The sequence below is a fragment of the Symphalangus syndactylus genome, chromosome 12 (assembly GCF_028878055.3).
Source record: "Symphalangus syndactylus isolate Jambi chromosome 12, NHGRI_mSymSyn1-v2.1_pri, whole genome shotgun sequence".
NCBI lineage: Eukaryota > Metazoa > Chordata > Mammalia > Primates > Hylobatidae > Symphalangus > Symphalangus syndactylus.
The window spans coordinates 83409251-83424604 of record NC_072441.2 but is presented as its reverse complement, the minus strand read 5'-3'; the positions used below and the strand labels follow the sequence as shown (position 1 = coordinate 83424604).

General features: G+C 53.9%; 1 protein-coding gene across 2 annotated transcripts; it reads left to right on the top strand.

The window, feature by feature from the left end:
• The first annotated feature begins 24 nt into the window (after positions 1 to 24).
• On the top strand, positions 25 to 15351 carry DCST2 (DC-STAMP domain containing 2). 2 transcript variants are annotated; one of them, XM_063626648.1, is made up of 15 exons: positions 25 to 371; positions 541 to 711; positions 1036 to 1137; positions 2039 to 2236; positions 2575 to 2640; positions 3164 to 3377; positions 3556 to 3713; positions 4399 to 4563; positions 6980 to 7147; positions 7293 to 7393; positions 9134 to 9264; positions 9910 to 10037; positions 10414 to 10507; positions 10614 to 10754; positions 15118 to 15351. In XM_063626648.1, exons 1-15 carry the CDS (start codon positions 104 to 106, stop codon positions 15332 to 15334), a joined length of 2322 nt encoding a protein of 773 aa, XP_063482718.1. In that variant the 5' UTR covers positions 25 to 103; the 3' UTR covers positions 15335 to 15351. The 2 variants fall into 2 exon arrangements, with proteins under 2 accessions (XP_063482718.1, XP_063482719.1); XM_063626649.1 differs by lacking the exon at positions 2575 to 2640 and having other exon boundaries at positions 111 to 371; positions 15118 to 15341.
• The last annotated feature ends 3 nt before the right edge of the window (positions 15352 to 15354 follow it).

Here is a 15354-nt window from a genome sequence, read left to right as displayed (position 1 = left end):
GCAGTGAAAGCCCTTTGGAACCTTAGAATACGGTGAGAAATTCCAGGAGCACAGAAGTCAGTGGGCATCTCCTGGAGACGGGCAGACATTGGTCTCAGCAGCCATGCCCAAAGTCATGAAGGATGTTGTGCACCCCTTGGGGGGACAGGAGCCTAGCATGGCGCGAGCTGTGGTTCGCAGCGTGGGAGGCTTTACCCTGGGCTTGTCTTTAGCCACAGCCTTCGGGCTTCTGGAGCTACTGGTGGAAGGCCACAGTCCCTGGGGCTGCCTGGTGGGCACCCTCACTTTGGCCACCTTCCTTAGCCTGGGCATGGGATTCTCTCGCCAGGTCCGAGCCACTGTCCTCCTGCTGCTGCCCCAGGCCTTCTCCAGTGAGCTTGGCACCCAGGGCTAGGGGGCAGGTCCTGGGGCTGGTGCTGGGGCAGGAGAGATGCTGGAGGAGAGGCAGAGGTTAAGGGAAATATTCTGAAGCCTTATGTAAGGGACTTGCTGCCATGTTTGGGGCTGGGGTCTTGGTTCTAACAGAGCTGTCGCCCCCAGGGCAGGGCCGGACACTACTGTTGGTGGCTACTTTTGGATTGGTGCTTCAAGGGCCTTGTGCCAACACTCTACGCAACTTCACCCGGGCCAGCGAGGCTGTAGCCTGTGGGGCAGAGCTGGCCCTGAACCAGACCGCTGAAGTGCTACAGAGGGCCAAGCAACCTCTTGTCAGTAAGTCCCCCACCTCTACCACTGTCTCCCACGGGCCCCCCTCGCCCGCCTCATCCTGCATGTTCTACAGTACTTTGGCCTCCTTCTCTGCTGGTGCTAATCGCAGATCATCTGGGCCTGGAAGGGACTCTGGACACAGCTAAACCCTCTCTCCTTGCTCTCTGGCCTCCTCCACTCCCAGATTAACTATCTCCCAGGCCCCAGAATCCAGGCTCCCTGCCTCTGGAATGGTGGCCTCCTCTCCACTCCCTGCTTAAGGGGCAATGGTGAGAACCAGCCCCTAGAGGAGAAGACTCCAAAGTGCCTCTGTCCCTCACCCATCAGGTGCCCTAAACAAGATTAAAGCTATTGCCCAGAAGACCAAAGAGGTGGCTGACCGGGTCCGCAAGTTCTTTCGGTCAATCATGGATGGTGTGAAACACATAGGTAAGCACATTAGCATGTCTACCCCTGGGGACTCAAAATGCACCCAGTCTTGGCCAGGTGCGGTGGCTCATGCCTGTAATCCCAGCACTTTGCGAGGCCGAGGTGGGAGGATCGCTTGCTTGAGCCCAGGAGTTTGAGACCAGCCTTGGCAACATGGCGAGACCCGGTCTCTATAAAAAATAAAAAAACAAAAAATAAATAAAACGAGCCAGATGTAATGGCGCATGTCTGTAGTCCCAGCTACTGGGGAGGCTATGGTGGAAGGATCTCTTGAACCCAGGAGTTTGAGGCTGCAGTGAGCTATGATCGTGCCACTGTACTCCAATCCAGCCTGGGTGACAGAGTGAGACTCCATCTCTAAAGAAAAAAAAAGGGGGGGGGCCCAGGTGCGGTGGCTCACACCTGTAATCCCAGCACTTTTGGAGGCCGATGTGGTGGATCAGGAGGTCAGGAGATCAAGACCATCCTGGCTAACATGGTGAAACCCCGTCTCTACTAAAAATACAAAAGGTTAGCTGGGCGTGGTGGCACGCACCTGTAGTCCCAGCTACTCAGGAGGCTGAGGCAGGAGAATCGCTTGAACCCAGGAGGCGGAGATTGCAATGAGCTGAGATCACTCCACTGCACTCTATCCTGGGCAACAAGAGCAAAACTCCATCTCAAAACAAAACAAAACAAAACAAAACAAAAAAACAAAAAAAATTCAGTCTCCTCACCTGTATCCCTGTCCAGGGCTTTTCGGGCCCCTTCTGGGTGCTGGCTAGTGTTCACTGGACACAGCACAGCCAGGTCCCTGACCATAGGCCTCTCCAGCCCTGGGTACTGTGGTATTGTTCCCCAAACCCCTGAGAAGAGGCTGTAGGATTCCAGCCCTGGGTGCCAACCCTGCAGCTGTCCCCAGCCAGGGCTCTCCGGAATGTATGGCAGTGGCTCCTGCACATTGGCGATGTGTGCAACTCGGAACTGGGCAACCCTTACCTGAAGTGTGCAAGGGTTTTTGATGATGCCAAGGACAGCTGCATGATGGTCATACCACGAGCCTACCACCTGTGTTACGTGCTCATGCCCTTCAAACTGGCGCTCTGTGGACTTGCTAGCCGTGAGAAAACCAGCGCCCGCCAGCGGGGAGGAGCCGATGTGGGGTGGGGCGGGGTGGGAATGTGGGGGTCAGTTGGGAGGGCAGGCCCAGGAGGACCATTAGGGGGCAACAGAGAGGAACCAATAAGCTTGGTGGGACCAGTATTGGGGATGGGTGTGGGCAGTAGGGAGGGACTGGTTCTGGGAGAGAGGGGCGACAGGGAGGTGCTACAAGGTTTTGAGCAAATGTGGAGGCCAATAGGAAAATCGAAGAGGCCCTGTGAGAAGAGGTCTCCAGAGGTGGGGGGGCAGGCCTGGCTGTGCCCCTCCTTCCGACACTCAGCCGACTCCGCCCGTCAGTGGTCCAGGTGTTCTGCGTCATCCCCAAATACATTCAACCCTTCTTGCGCCAGACCATCAGCACCCGTGAGTGACCCCCTCCTGCCACACATGGTGCTCCCTAGTGGTCTCCCTCCCTCATCCCAGTGTGGCCATGTCCAGCCCCCAGTGCTCCCAGACCATAAAGGAGAATGTAAGAGAAAGAAAGGGACTCAGGTGATCACCCAGGTGCATATCCATGCTGTACAGATCAGGAAACTGGGGTCCAGCGAAGGGCCAGTGCCTCACCACAGCCTGCTCTGAGAGCAGGAGCTGGGAACAGAACCAGGGCCTCCTGTCCACATTCAGGTCCACACAGGTCATCAAGATCATTTCTTAGGGGCATCTGTTGCATGCCCTGTGTCATGCTGGGTGCTGAGCACGTGGTGGCGATGGCACAGATATGTGGAGGCCTTGTTCCCTCCTCAGTCCACCTTGACCCAAGCACTGGGGGGTTCCCAGCTGGTCTGTGAGCTGTGCCCCCTGGGCTGTTCCAGGCCCCTCCCCAGGGGCAGCTCCACCCTCTCCTAACTCTCCTTGCCCACGTCTCCCCTGAACCTGCTGGCCCCAGCCGTGATTCAGTTGCTCAACCGGGTGCGTCAGGAGTTTGAGTTCAACATGACAGCCACCCACCACTTCTCTGTGGATCTCAGTGCCTCTCGGAGCCTGTCCCAGGTAGCCATGGACCTCCACGAGGCTGTCAGCATGAAGCTGCACCGTGTCCGAGAGGCCCTGGCTCTGATGGGCTTCACCACGCCTCTGCTGCTTGTGCTTCTCTACCTCCAGTGAGGGGCTGCCGGGCAGCGCGTGGGGGGTGCAAGGCCAGGGCTGCAGGGAGCAGCTCATTTCTCCCCGCCCCAGCATCCAGGGAGGTTGAAGTTGTGGGGTTGAAGCGGGGATGCCCTGTGGGGTCTGGCCCGGGGTCCTAAGGGGCCTCACATGTGCTCCACCTCCCCTTCCCAGAGCCCTATTTTACCGGTATTGCTACCTGAACTGGGACCATTATGACAATATCTACATCACCAGCCGATTCCTGCGCATGGAGGCTGTGCGCTCCACGGCAGGGCTGCCCACAGTGCTACCGCTCAGTGCTCACGAGGCCAGGCGCTACATCCTACCGGGTGAGGGCCCTGAGGACAGGGAAAGCCCAAGTCAGGGAGGCCAGGGCTTCCCCCCACCCCGCTGCCCTGCCCCTAAGCCCCTGCACAGGCAGGGCTCAGGATGGGCTTGGGGCAGAGGCCAGAGGGAGGAGACACAACCCAGAGCTTAAGGAACTTTCAGGCTGAGGGAAGACACTGCCTGGTCCTTGGGGAGCCTGCAGTCTGAAAGGGGAACATAGACACCCTTGGAGAAAGGAGCCAGAGACAGGAGGGGCAGATGGTGCTTCCGGGAGCACCCTGCACATCAGGACAGCAGGGGATGGATACAGAGCGAGGGAAGTCAAGTTGGGAGGGCTTCCCCGGGGTGGGCAGGAAGTGCTAATATGGAGGGGGAGGACTGCCTGGGAGGTGGGGAGGCAGGTAAGGGGATGAGGGATGCCCTAGGAAGGAGGGCTTCTGAGACTGGAATAGGCCACAGGGCCAGGTGGAGATGCTAGGCAGGCCCCTCCCTTCTAGCCACGGAGCCCCTTCCGCTGAAGAGTGTTTTCCATGCTTGCCAGAGTCCTCACAGCTTCTTTTCTTTTCCGTATTCCCGATGAGCAGAGAGGCCCACGCCTGATCAGGGGCAGGAGGCCTCTCCAAGAACTAGGGTCTGGTGGACGGGAGAACTGGGGAGCATCCTCCTGACCATCCCACTCCTGCTCAGGCTCCATCTTCATGTCCCAATGGGAGAAGTTTGTTTACGTCTTGGAGACCTTCAACCTTATCCGACACCTCCTCCTCGTGCTGTTCCTAGTCTTCCTAGACTATGCTGTCTTCTGGGTGCTTGACCTGGCCCGGCACCAGCTGCAGGGGGAGATTGTGGCCCGCAGTGAGTGCCTACATGACAGCCTCCTCCCACTCACCCACTGCAGCCCCTTCGGCCTGCTCCTGATCTCCCCGCCTGCTCCCAAGCCTTCTCCTCTTCCCATCCTCAGTCCTGGAGACTGACTGAATGTCCCCATGTCACTGTTACTCAGCAGCCCCCAAGTGTGCCACTCTTTCAACTCTATGCTCTGCCTAGTAACACCTGTGTCTAGGTCAAGATTATAACATACAGAGTAGTTAAAAATGCAAGCTCTAGAGTCAGACTGGCCGGAGTTCAAATCCCAGCTCTGTCTTTTATTAGGCGGTGACCTTCAGCAAGTTGCTTAACCTCTTCAGCTTCAGTTTCCTCTTTTTTTTTTTTGAGACAGTCTCGTTCTGTCACCAGGCTGGAGTGCAGTGGCACCATCTCGGCTCACTGCCTCCGCCTCCCAGGTTTAAGTGATTCTCCTGCCTCAGCCTCCTGAGTAGCTGGGACTACAGGCGCATGCCACCATGCCCAGCTTATTTTTGTATTTTTAGTAGAGACGGGGTTTCATCATGTTGGCCAGGATAGTGTTGATCTCTTGACCTCATGATCCGCCCGCCTTGGCCTCCCAAGGTGCTGGGATTACAGGTGTGAGCCACCATGCTTGGCCTTTTTTTTTTTTTTTTTTTTTTTTTTGAGATGGAGTCTTACTCTGTCACCCAGGCTGGAGTGCAGAGATGCAATCTTGGCTCACTACAACCTCTGCCTCCCGGGTTCAAGCAATTCTCCTGTCTCAGCCTCCCAAGTAGCTGGGACTACAGGCACATGCCACCATGTCCAGTTGTATTTTTAGTTGAGACGGGGTTTAACCATATTGCTCAGGCTGGTCTCGAACTCCTGACCTCAGGTGATCCACCCACCTCAGCCTCCCAAAGTGTTGGGATTACAGGTGTGAGCCACTGTCCTGGCCCAGTTTCCTCATCTGAATAGTGGAATAATAACGGTAGCAACCTCTCTGGGTCACTGTAAGGTGTAAATTAGATTACGTGTGTTGGGGCCAGGCGGGTGGCTCATGCCTGTGATGCTAGCACTTTAGGAGGACGAGGTGGGTACATCACCTGAAGTCAGGAGTTTGAGACCAGCCTGACCAACATAGTGAAACACCATCTCAACTAAAAATACAAAAAATTAGCCGGGCGTGGTGGCAGGTGCATATAATCCCAGCTACTCGGGAGGCTGAGGCAGGAGAATCGCTTGCACCTGGGAGGCAGAGGTTGCAGTGAGCCGAGATCCTGCCACTGCACTCCAGCCTGGGCAACAAGAGTGAAACTCTGTCTAAAATAATAAAATAAAATAAAATAAAATTATGTGTGTCGAGTGCCTGGTAAGCCATTAATTGAGAATGTGAGCCAGGTGCGGTGGCTCACGCCTATAATCCTAGCACTTTGGGAGGCTGAGGCAGACGGATTGCCTAAGGTCAGGACTTCAAGACCAGCATGGCCAACAAGGTGAAACCTTGTCTCTACTAAAAATACAAAAAAATGAGCCAGGCGTGGTGGTGGGCACCTATAATCCCAGCTACTAGGAAGGCTGAGGCTCAAGAATCACTTGAACCCAGGAGGCAGAGGCTGCAGTGAGCCGAGATCACACCACTGCACTCCATCCAGCCTGGGTGACAGAGTGATACCCTGTCTCAAAAAAAAAAAAAAAAAAAAAAGAATAAGTAAAAAACTCCTAAAAAACCAAAACCAAACCCCCAAAACAAACAATAAAGCACTTGGTTAAGTGTCTGCTACACAGTCAGTGCTCAGCCAATAAATGTTTCTGGGGGCCTTACTCAGTGGCTCACACCTGTAATCCTAGCACTTTGGGAGGCTAAGGCAGGTGGATTGCTTGAGCTCAGGAGTTTGAGACCAGCCTGGCCAGCATGGTGAAACCCTATCTCTTTACGAAAAAAAAAAAAAAAAAAAAATAGCCGGGTGTGGTGGCATGTGCCTATAGTCCCAGCTACTTGGGAGGCTGAGGCAGGAGAATCGCTCGAACCTGGGAGGTTGAGGCTGCAGTGAGCCAAGATCGCACCACTGCACTCCAGCCTGGGTGACAAAGTGAAACTCTGTCTCAAAAAATGAATTAAAAAAAAAATAAATGCTTCTGGGTGGTCATGGAGGCCAGGGGGGTGGACTCACTGACCATTAAGGTCATCTTAGATGTGGTGGCTTGGATAGGAAGACCAGACACCAGTACCACCCAGCTGGACCATGGGGCCAGTCCTAGGAGCCAGAACTGAGGTCAGGCCCCAGGGCACCATGAGGGTGCCTGAGGCATCAGAGGCCCCCAGCTGAGGGTCTGAGTCATCCTATGACCTGCGCTGCTCCACTTTCCTCATTCCAGAAGGTGTGGGCTTTTCTGCATAGCAACTTCCATGAGTGTCACTCACACAGTGTCTTTGTGCCAGGTCCTGTGTTGGTGTCTATAACTGTGGAAGGGACTGGCTATGCTGGGAATATTTATCGTGACCTGGTGTCAGCATTTGATGTCCTGCAGCAAGGCAACATCAGTGTTTTGTCCCGGCGTTGTCTCCTTCGTCCCTCGGAGCCTGACAACACTGGCTACATAGTCATTGGTATCAACCATACCCTGAGGTCCCTGGGGGCGTGGATACCATGTGGGAAATGAGGGGTGCAGACTGCTGAGGGTGTGGGGGGCACCAGGGGTGGGCTGGCACTTGTGCCTGCTGGTGAGGCTGACTGTGGCTGCTGTGCTCCCAGGTGTCATGTATGGCCTATGCTTCTTCATCACCCTGTTTGGCAGCTATGTCAGCCGGCTGCGGCGAGTCATCTGTGCCTCCTACTACCCATCCCGGGAGCAGGTGAGGGGTCCAGGGCTGGGAGCTAGTCCCTGCCCCCTCGCCAGGGGGCTTAGCTAGTGGCTGGCTGTTTTGGCTTTGGGAGCTGACATCCTTCAGCAGCCCCAGCCCTCTCTCCTCTGGTTGAACTCCAAAGCAAATGACCCGGACTGCAAGCCTCTGGACCCAAGCGGGGGCTGGGAGAAATGCTGCCTCTAGGGTGGGGCTTCCTGAGACAGTATTTACATCCAAAGTTTTGTTAAAATCACAGAGGTTTTGGGGGAGTGGGGGATGAGGGATGGGGGAGAGTTGGAGAGTGGAGCAGGCAGCATGGCTCACACCTCTAATCCCAGCACTTTGGAAGGCTGAGGCAGGTGGACTGCTTGAGGCAAGGAGTTATAGACCGTTTCGGCAACAAAGTGAGCCTCTGTCTCTATTAAAAAAAAAAGAAAGAAAGAAAAAAAAAAGAAAACAAAACAAAATGCTAGGCATGGTGGTGTGTGCCTGTAGTCCCAGCTACTAGGGAGGATTGCTTGAGCCGAGGAATTCAAGGCTGTAGTGAGCTATGATTGCACCACTGCACTCCAGCCTGGCAAAGGAGTGAGACCCTGTCTCAAAAAAACAAAACAAAACAAAACAAAACAAGACAAAAAAACATGGTGGTGGGGTGGGGGCAGTGTTGGCATGTTGAGGTGTAATTAAAAACTCACCATCGGGGCTAGGTTTGGTGGCTCACGCCTGTAATCCCAGCACTTTAGGAGGCCGAGGCAGGCAGATCACGAGGGCAAGAGATTGAGCCCATCCTGGCCAACATGGTGAAACTCCATCTCTACTAAAAATACAAAAATTAGCTGGGCGTGGTGGTGCGTGCCTGTAGTCCCAGCTACTCGGGAGGCTGAGGCAGGAGAATCTCTTGAACCGGAAGGTGGAGGTTGCAGTGAGCCGAGATTGCACAACTGCACTCCAGCCTGGCGATAGAGCCAGACTCCATCTCAAAAAAACAAAACAAAACAAAACAAACAAAAAACCCTCACCATCGGTTTACTCATTTACTAATCATTTACTGAGCATGTACTGTATTCCCCTATCTCTTTGCTGGTCTCCAAGGATGCCAAGATGAACCGGACACAGTCTGGAGCTCACAGACTCGAGACAGGCCAGACAAGCTTTCTTTTCTTTTCTTTTTCTTTTCTGTTTTTCTTTTTTTTTTTTTTGAGACAGAGTTTTGCTCTTGTTGCCCAGGCTAGAGTGCAATGGCGCGATCTCAGCTCACTGCAACCTCCGCCTCCCGGGTTCAAACGATTCTCCTGCCTCAGCCTCCTGAGTAGCTGGGATTTCATGCATGCGCCACCACCCCAGTTAATTTTGTATATTTAGTAGAGATGGCGTCTCTCCATGTTGGTCAGGCTGGTCTTGAACTCCCGACCTCAGGTGATCCGCCCGCCTCGGCCTCCCAAAGTGCTGGGATTACAGGCGTGAGCCACCGCGCCCGGCCAGACAAGTTTTAACGAGACATTGTAATTCAAAAAGCACTTTTATTTAGGAATGAATAAAAGTGTTATGGAAACCCAGAGGAGAGAGTGGTAACGCCACCTGGGCAAGTCCAGAAGACTTCCCAGAGGAAGGGGCATTTGAGCCAAACCTAGAGGGATTCATAGGAGTTGGATAGAAGGAAAAGGTAGGGAGTGGAGATGGGTGCAGAGGGCATTCCAGGCAGACAGAACAGGGTCAAGTGGGACCCCATCCCTGATCTCCCTGCACCAGGAGAGGATCTCCTACCTGTACAACATACTTCTGAGCCGCCGAACCAATCTGTTGGCTGCCCTGCACCGATCAGTGAGGCGGCGGGCGGCTGACCAGGGCCACAGAAGTGCCTTCCTAGTGCTGGCCAGTCGGTGAGGCCACTGTCTTTTCTATAGGGGTGGGGCAAGAGGGGATAGAAAAAAGAGCCAGGAGTCAGAATGGATTTCTGTCCTCTCTAAGTGTCAAGAGATTTGGTTGAATAGAATGCCCATTGCAGGCCGGGCGCGGTGGCTCACGCCTGTAATCCCAGCACTTTGGGAGGCCGAGGCGGGCGGATCACGAGGTCAGGAGATCGAGACCATCCTGGCTAACACGGTGAAACCCTGTCTCTACTAAAAATACAAAAAATTAGCCGGGCGAGGTGGCGGGCGCCTGTAGTCCCAGCTACTCGGGAGGCTGAGGCAGGAGAATGGCGTGAACCCCGGGGGGCGGAGCCTGCAGTGAGCGGAGATCGTGCCACTGCACTCCAGCCTGGGCGACAGCGAGACTCTGTCTCAAAGAAAAAAAAAAAAGAATGCCCATTGCATGCCCTTAACGCTGTGAGAGGTGGGAATTCTTAGGGGTGAGGAGTGAAGGGAGGAAGGAAGGCAGGGCCATGGAGAGGTTGCTGCTGAAATCAGAGGGATGGAGGATGTACTGCAGGAAGTCAGGAAGTCCTCCCTGCCATTTGGAGGTTGGTGCTGGAGTGGGGAGGCTTAAGCTGGCTAGGCTGGCCTGCTTAGTGACCGTTTTCTCAGGTGCCCCTGCCTGGGTCCATTTGTCAGCCACTTTTGGCTACATCAGGCCTACTGCCTGGGCTGTGGGCAGCCCCAGGATGAGGGAGACATGGAGAACATTGTGTCCTGCAGTACCCCGGGCTGCCAAGGTGAGACCCCCTGGGGCGTGTGCCTCTCCCTGCTCAGACTTACCCCACTTGCATATGACAATCCACTGTGGTCCTTCCTTGATGGACTTCTCTTGTACCTCATCTTTTGTGCCCCTCCCTTCGTTACTATGCACGTTCTCATTTACACAGAGCCCTCAGGTAGCTCATTTTCTCCATGCTTGCCTTTATTCTCCCGGGTATTTATGAATAGGATTTATATGCAAGTGGCATTGCAGCAGTTCCCTAGTGTGCACCCCTTGACAAGGATGGTTCCTCCAGGGCTGTGTGATAGGGGAGGCAGGGCCTGGCAACCAGGAAGCACAGAGGGTGGGTGGGTGAACTTGGGTTCACCTCCATTCCCCATGGCCTCCACCAGGTCTCTATTGCCTCACTTGCTTCCGCCTCCTGGACAATACCTGCTCCGTGTGTGCATCTCCCCTCTCCTACCAGGGGGATCTGGACCTGGAGCTGTGAGTCTTTCAGTGACATGGGGTGGCTGGAGTCTGTAGGGGCAGTGGAAGTAGCCACCCTTCTCCCAGGATGTCTGCGGGCCACTGAGATGAGAGTCTTCTCCAGGGACTCCAGCGATGAGGAGGGCCCTCGGCTATGGCTGGCTGCAGCTCAAAGGAAGGACCCTGAGCAGGCATGGTTACTGCAGCAACAGCTCCAAGAAGTGCTCGGCAGGAGCCTCTCGATGGAGTCCACTTCCGAGTCCAGGTGAGCAGGAAGCAGGAGTTGGCACCTGGGAATTGTGAGGCCTAAGCATGTTCTGTTCCATTTACAAAGGCCTTCCTGGGTGTCTGGACCTTTGCCAGGGCTTGAGACAGACACGAGGGGAGGGGAAGTAACTGAGGTTTGCCAAGCAGCTGCTCTGTGTCAGCACCGTGGCCCTGGAGGAGCTCACCATGCCCTTGGGGAGAGTGACATCAAATAGATAACAGGGTGGACAGTACCCTGACAAAGGAGTGAAGTACACTCTGGACAGCACAGAGGACACAACAGCCAATTTGGGAAAAGGGGCATATTAATGAAGGCTTCATACAAGAGGTGATAAATGAGCTGGAGTTTTGTTCTGTTTTGTTTTGTTTGAGACAGGGTCTCACTCTGTCACCCAGGCTGGAATGCAGTGGCGCAATCCCAGTTCACTGCGACCTCGACCTCCTGGGCTCGAGTGATCCTCCCACCTCAGTCTCCTGGGTAGCTGGGATGTCAGGAACACCACCACGCCTGTTTATTATTATTATTTTATTATTATTATTATTTTGTAGAGATGGGGGTCTCACTATGTTGCCCAGGCTGGTCTCAAACTCCTGAGCTCAAACCTTCCTCTTGCCTTGGCCTTCCAAAGTGCTGGGATTATGGGATTATAGGTGTGAGCCATGGTGCCTGGCCATGGGCTGGATTTTGGGGGCAACTTAGTGGTTTGTTAGGCTGAGAAGTAGAGGAAAGTATTCCAGGGGAGGCCTGTGTGGGTTTGGAGAATGTGAGGCATTCAGAAGGGTAGAGCCCAAGGGATGGGTGTGGCTGGGTAGAGACCTCAGAGAATGCTGGGAGATGAGGTTGGAAGTCAAGGTGGGAAGAAATGGGCAAGAACCTTGTCATTTGAAAAGCTTAGGTTGGAAAGTAATATGCTCATATTTGTCTTTTAAGACCATAAGCGGGCCGGGCACGGTGGCTCATGCCTGTAATCCTAGAACTTTGGGAGGCCGAGGTAGGTGGATCACCTGAGGTCAGGAGTTCAAGACCAGCCTGGCCAACATGGCAAAACCCCATCTCTACTAAAAATACAAAAATTAGCCGGGTTTGGTGGTGCATGCCTGTAGTCCCAGCTACTCGGGAGGCTGAGGCAGGAGAATTGCTTGAACCCAGGAGGCAGAGATTGCAGTGAGCCAAGATCACACCACTGCACTCCAGCCCAGCCTGGATGATAGAGCGAGACTCGGTCTCCAAGAAAAAAAAAAAAAAAAAAAAGACCATAAGCAAAGAAGGCAGAGTGGAGGTTGGGCAGGAGCAGGGAGGTCAGAGAGGAGCTTGTCTTAGTCTAGGAGAAGTTCGTGATGGCCTCAGGACTGAGGTGCTGAGCGTGACTGGGATTTCTATGCTTGGGCCTGGGCAGGTGTTAGGGCAGGAAGATAAACAGGTTCTGGGGAAAGACGACTGGCCCAGTTTGAGATCTTTGAGGTGTCTGTAGGGCATCCAGCTGGAGATGCCCGGGGGGGCAGTTAGAAAAGGGCAGGGCTCTGGGCTGGAGGTATATTTTTGGGGGGTTGTTAAGTTAGAGACTGTAAGAGAGAGGATGAGCTAGATCATCCTGGCAGAGGGCATGGCAGGAGAGTGGGAGGGGACAGGGAGGGGAGAGGCTCAAGAAAGCAGGATAGCCAAACATATGAAATCAAGTAGAGGGGTGGGCACAGTGGCTAACGCTTGTAATTTCAGCAATTTGGGAGGCCGAGGTGGGCTGATCACTTGAGTCCAGGAGTTCGAGACTAGCCTGGGCAACATGGCAAAACCCCGTCTCTACTAAAAATACAAAAACTTGCCAGGGCATGGGGGCTCACGCCTGTAATTCCAGCACTTTGGGAGGCTGAGGTGGGAGGATCACTTAAGGTCAGGAGTTCGAAACCAGCCTGGCTAACATAGTGAAACCCCGTCTCTACTAAAAATACAAAAATTAGCCAGGAGTGGTGGCATGTATCTGTTAGTCCCAGCTACTCAGGAGGCTGAGGCAGGAGAATTGATTGAACCTGGGAGGCAGAGGTTGCAGGGAGCTAAGATTGTGCCATTGCATTTTAGCCTGGGCGACAGAGGGAGGATTGGTCTCAATAAATAAAAAGATAATAGTACAAAAACTAGTTGGGCATGGTGGCGTGCATCTTTAGTCCCAGCTACTCAGGAGGCTAAGGTGGGAGGGATCACTTGAGCCAGGGAGGCTGAGACTGCAGTGAGCCAAGATTGCAGCACTGCACTCCAGCCTGGGCAATAGTACAAGACCCAGTCTCAGAAAATTAGAAGATTAAAAAAAAAAAAAGAAATCAAGTAGGATCATGTGAAGACAGGTGACAGGCAGTTAAGAAATCACTGGAGTGGCTTGTGAGAATATTTTTCATGGCATCGGGAAGACCAAAACTGGATCTGTCATGATGGGTTGAGGGGTGTCAGGTAAAGAAGACTCAGAAAGGCCGGGCATGGTGGCTCACGCCTGTAATCCTAGCACTTTGGGAGGCTGAGGCGGGCGGATCACTTGAGGTCAGGAGTTTGAGACCGGCCTGGCCAACATGGTAAAACCTTGTCTCTACTAAAAGTACAAAAAATTAGGCATGGTGGCAGGTGCCTGTAATCCCAGCTACTTGGGAGGCTGAGGCAGGAGAATCACTTGAACCCAGGGGGCGGAAGTTGCAGTGAGCCGAGATCGTGCCATTGCACTCCAGCCTGGGCAACAGAGCGAGACTCCGTCTCAAAATAAATAAATAAATAAATAAATAACTGACTCAGAAATATGGTATGTGGCTCCTACATCACTGTTGCCAGGAGTTTGATAATGCTTTTAATCTAATGAGTGCTGTAGTTTGAAAAAAAATGTAAGCTTGATGGTGAAGAGAGAGTTAGCTTCATAGAGCAAGAAAGTAGCTTGAAGGGGATTCAGCACTAAAAGCGTTTTCTAGATCTAAGGACAGGAAGATTTGAGCATTTAGGCAGTGTAAAAGAGTGTTGGGGAGAGAGGTTTGGGCTCCAGGGCCAGGTGGACCAGGTGGCCCGCCTGAGAAAGGAGCAGGCTGGCAAAGGCAGAGGGGGAGCATATAGGTTCTCCTGAGCAGCTGAGCCCGCTCCAGCCTGGTGGCCTCGCTTGTCTTTGGGGAGTAGGAGGCAATAGCACCTGCTGAGAGAGCAGAGCAGGTGGCTGGGAGTGGAATAAAGGTTTCAAGGAGTGGGTGGTAGAGGTTGAAAGACCTGCTGTGGCAAGTGTGCAAAGAAGCCGACTAGGGAGGTTAAGGGATTTCCAGGTAGTGTCAAAGGCCCAGATGATGCTGGAAGCCGTAACTTGTAATGATTGCTCCAGTGCGCTTGGTTATGTGATTTTCTCTGGCAAATGTGGTGGCCATGAATAGGATTCATGGGTGGAGGGCTTTTTCTGGGCAGGTCAGGAGGACAAGATGGAGTGAGAATTGAGGTGTCTTTGGTAAGAGTGTCTGACTGGGGAAGAGGAAGGGCTAAGGCCCCTGGGGGCAGCCCTGGGTCTCTGTCTTGATGACGTGTTAGAGCAGGGGCAGTGGCCAGGAGGGAGAGCTGGCTGAACAGGAGGGGCTCAGAGAGGGGGCCATGGCCAGGGAAGAACTCTGGAGTGAATCCAGTGAAAGGCCAAGGCTGAGGAAGACGTCTGAGTGGGAATAGAGATGACGGTCAATAGGATCAAGGAGGTTAGGGATTGAGAGGCCAGAGAATTGGATGGGTCCTCTAACGAGGAGGTTGCAGGACCGTACAAACAGCAGGAGTCCAGAGCCGGCATCTTAAACAGATGTGGCAGGTGTCTGGCAGGCCTGAGGAGACAGCCACAGCACTGGTGGTACAGCTGTCATGGCAGCCAGGGGCTTTGCAAAAAAACACTACAGGCCAGCTGGGTTTGAGAAGGTTAAGCTGCCTCCTCTTGGGAGGACTGCAAAGAAAACTGTCCAGTGGGCACATTCCAGTATGAATGGGGCGGTGGAGGTCATGGTGAGTCAAGAGGTTGAAGGGGAAGCAAAGCTTTCTTTTCAGAGGTTCTAGAGGGCCCAGTGAAAGGATAAGCTGGGTCAGCAGAGGGGACAGCTTGAGCCTTGAGCAGGTGTGACCACTGAGGTCACTAGTGATTCTGCCCTTCCTAGCCATGTGGCCTCAGGCAAGTCACTGCCCCTCCTCAGCATCAGCCTAAAATCAGAAAATATCTACAGCCATGGGCTGGTACGCCTCATGGGCCTGAGAGAGCAGGAGTTGCTCAGAAGGAACAGGAGCCGGATCTGAACAGATGGGGCAGGGCAGGGGGCAGGGATGCACCTGTGAAGACAGAAGGTGGGTGATCTGGCCACCCCCTTCCTCTCCTCACTAGTGACCTGGATGAGGAGAAGGGGCCTCAGCAGAGGAAGCATGGGCAGCATCCCTTACCTGAAGCCCATCAGCCTGTCAGCATTCTCACCAGCCCTGAGCCCCACAGACCACCTGAGACATCCCCCGCCCCCAAAGCAGCCCCCACTCCAGCTTCAGAACCCTCAGTCCCTCTCTCACCTCCCTCTCTTCCTGATCCTTCCCACCCACCCCCCAAATAAACCAAAAGTGGACACAAGTG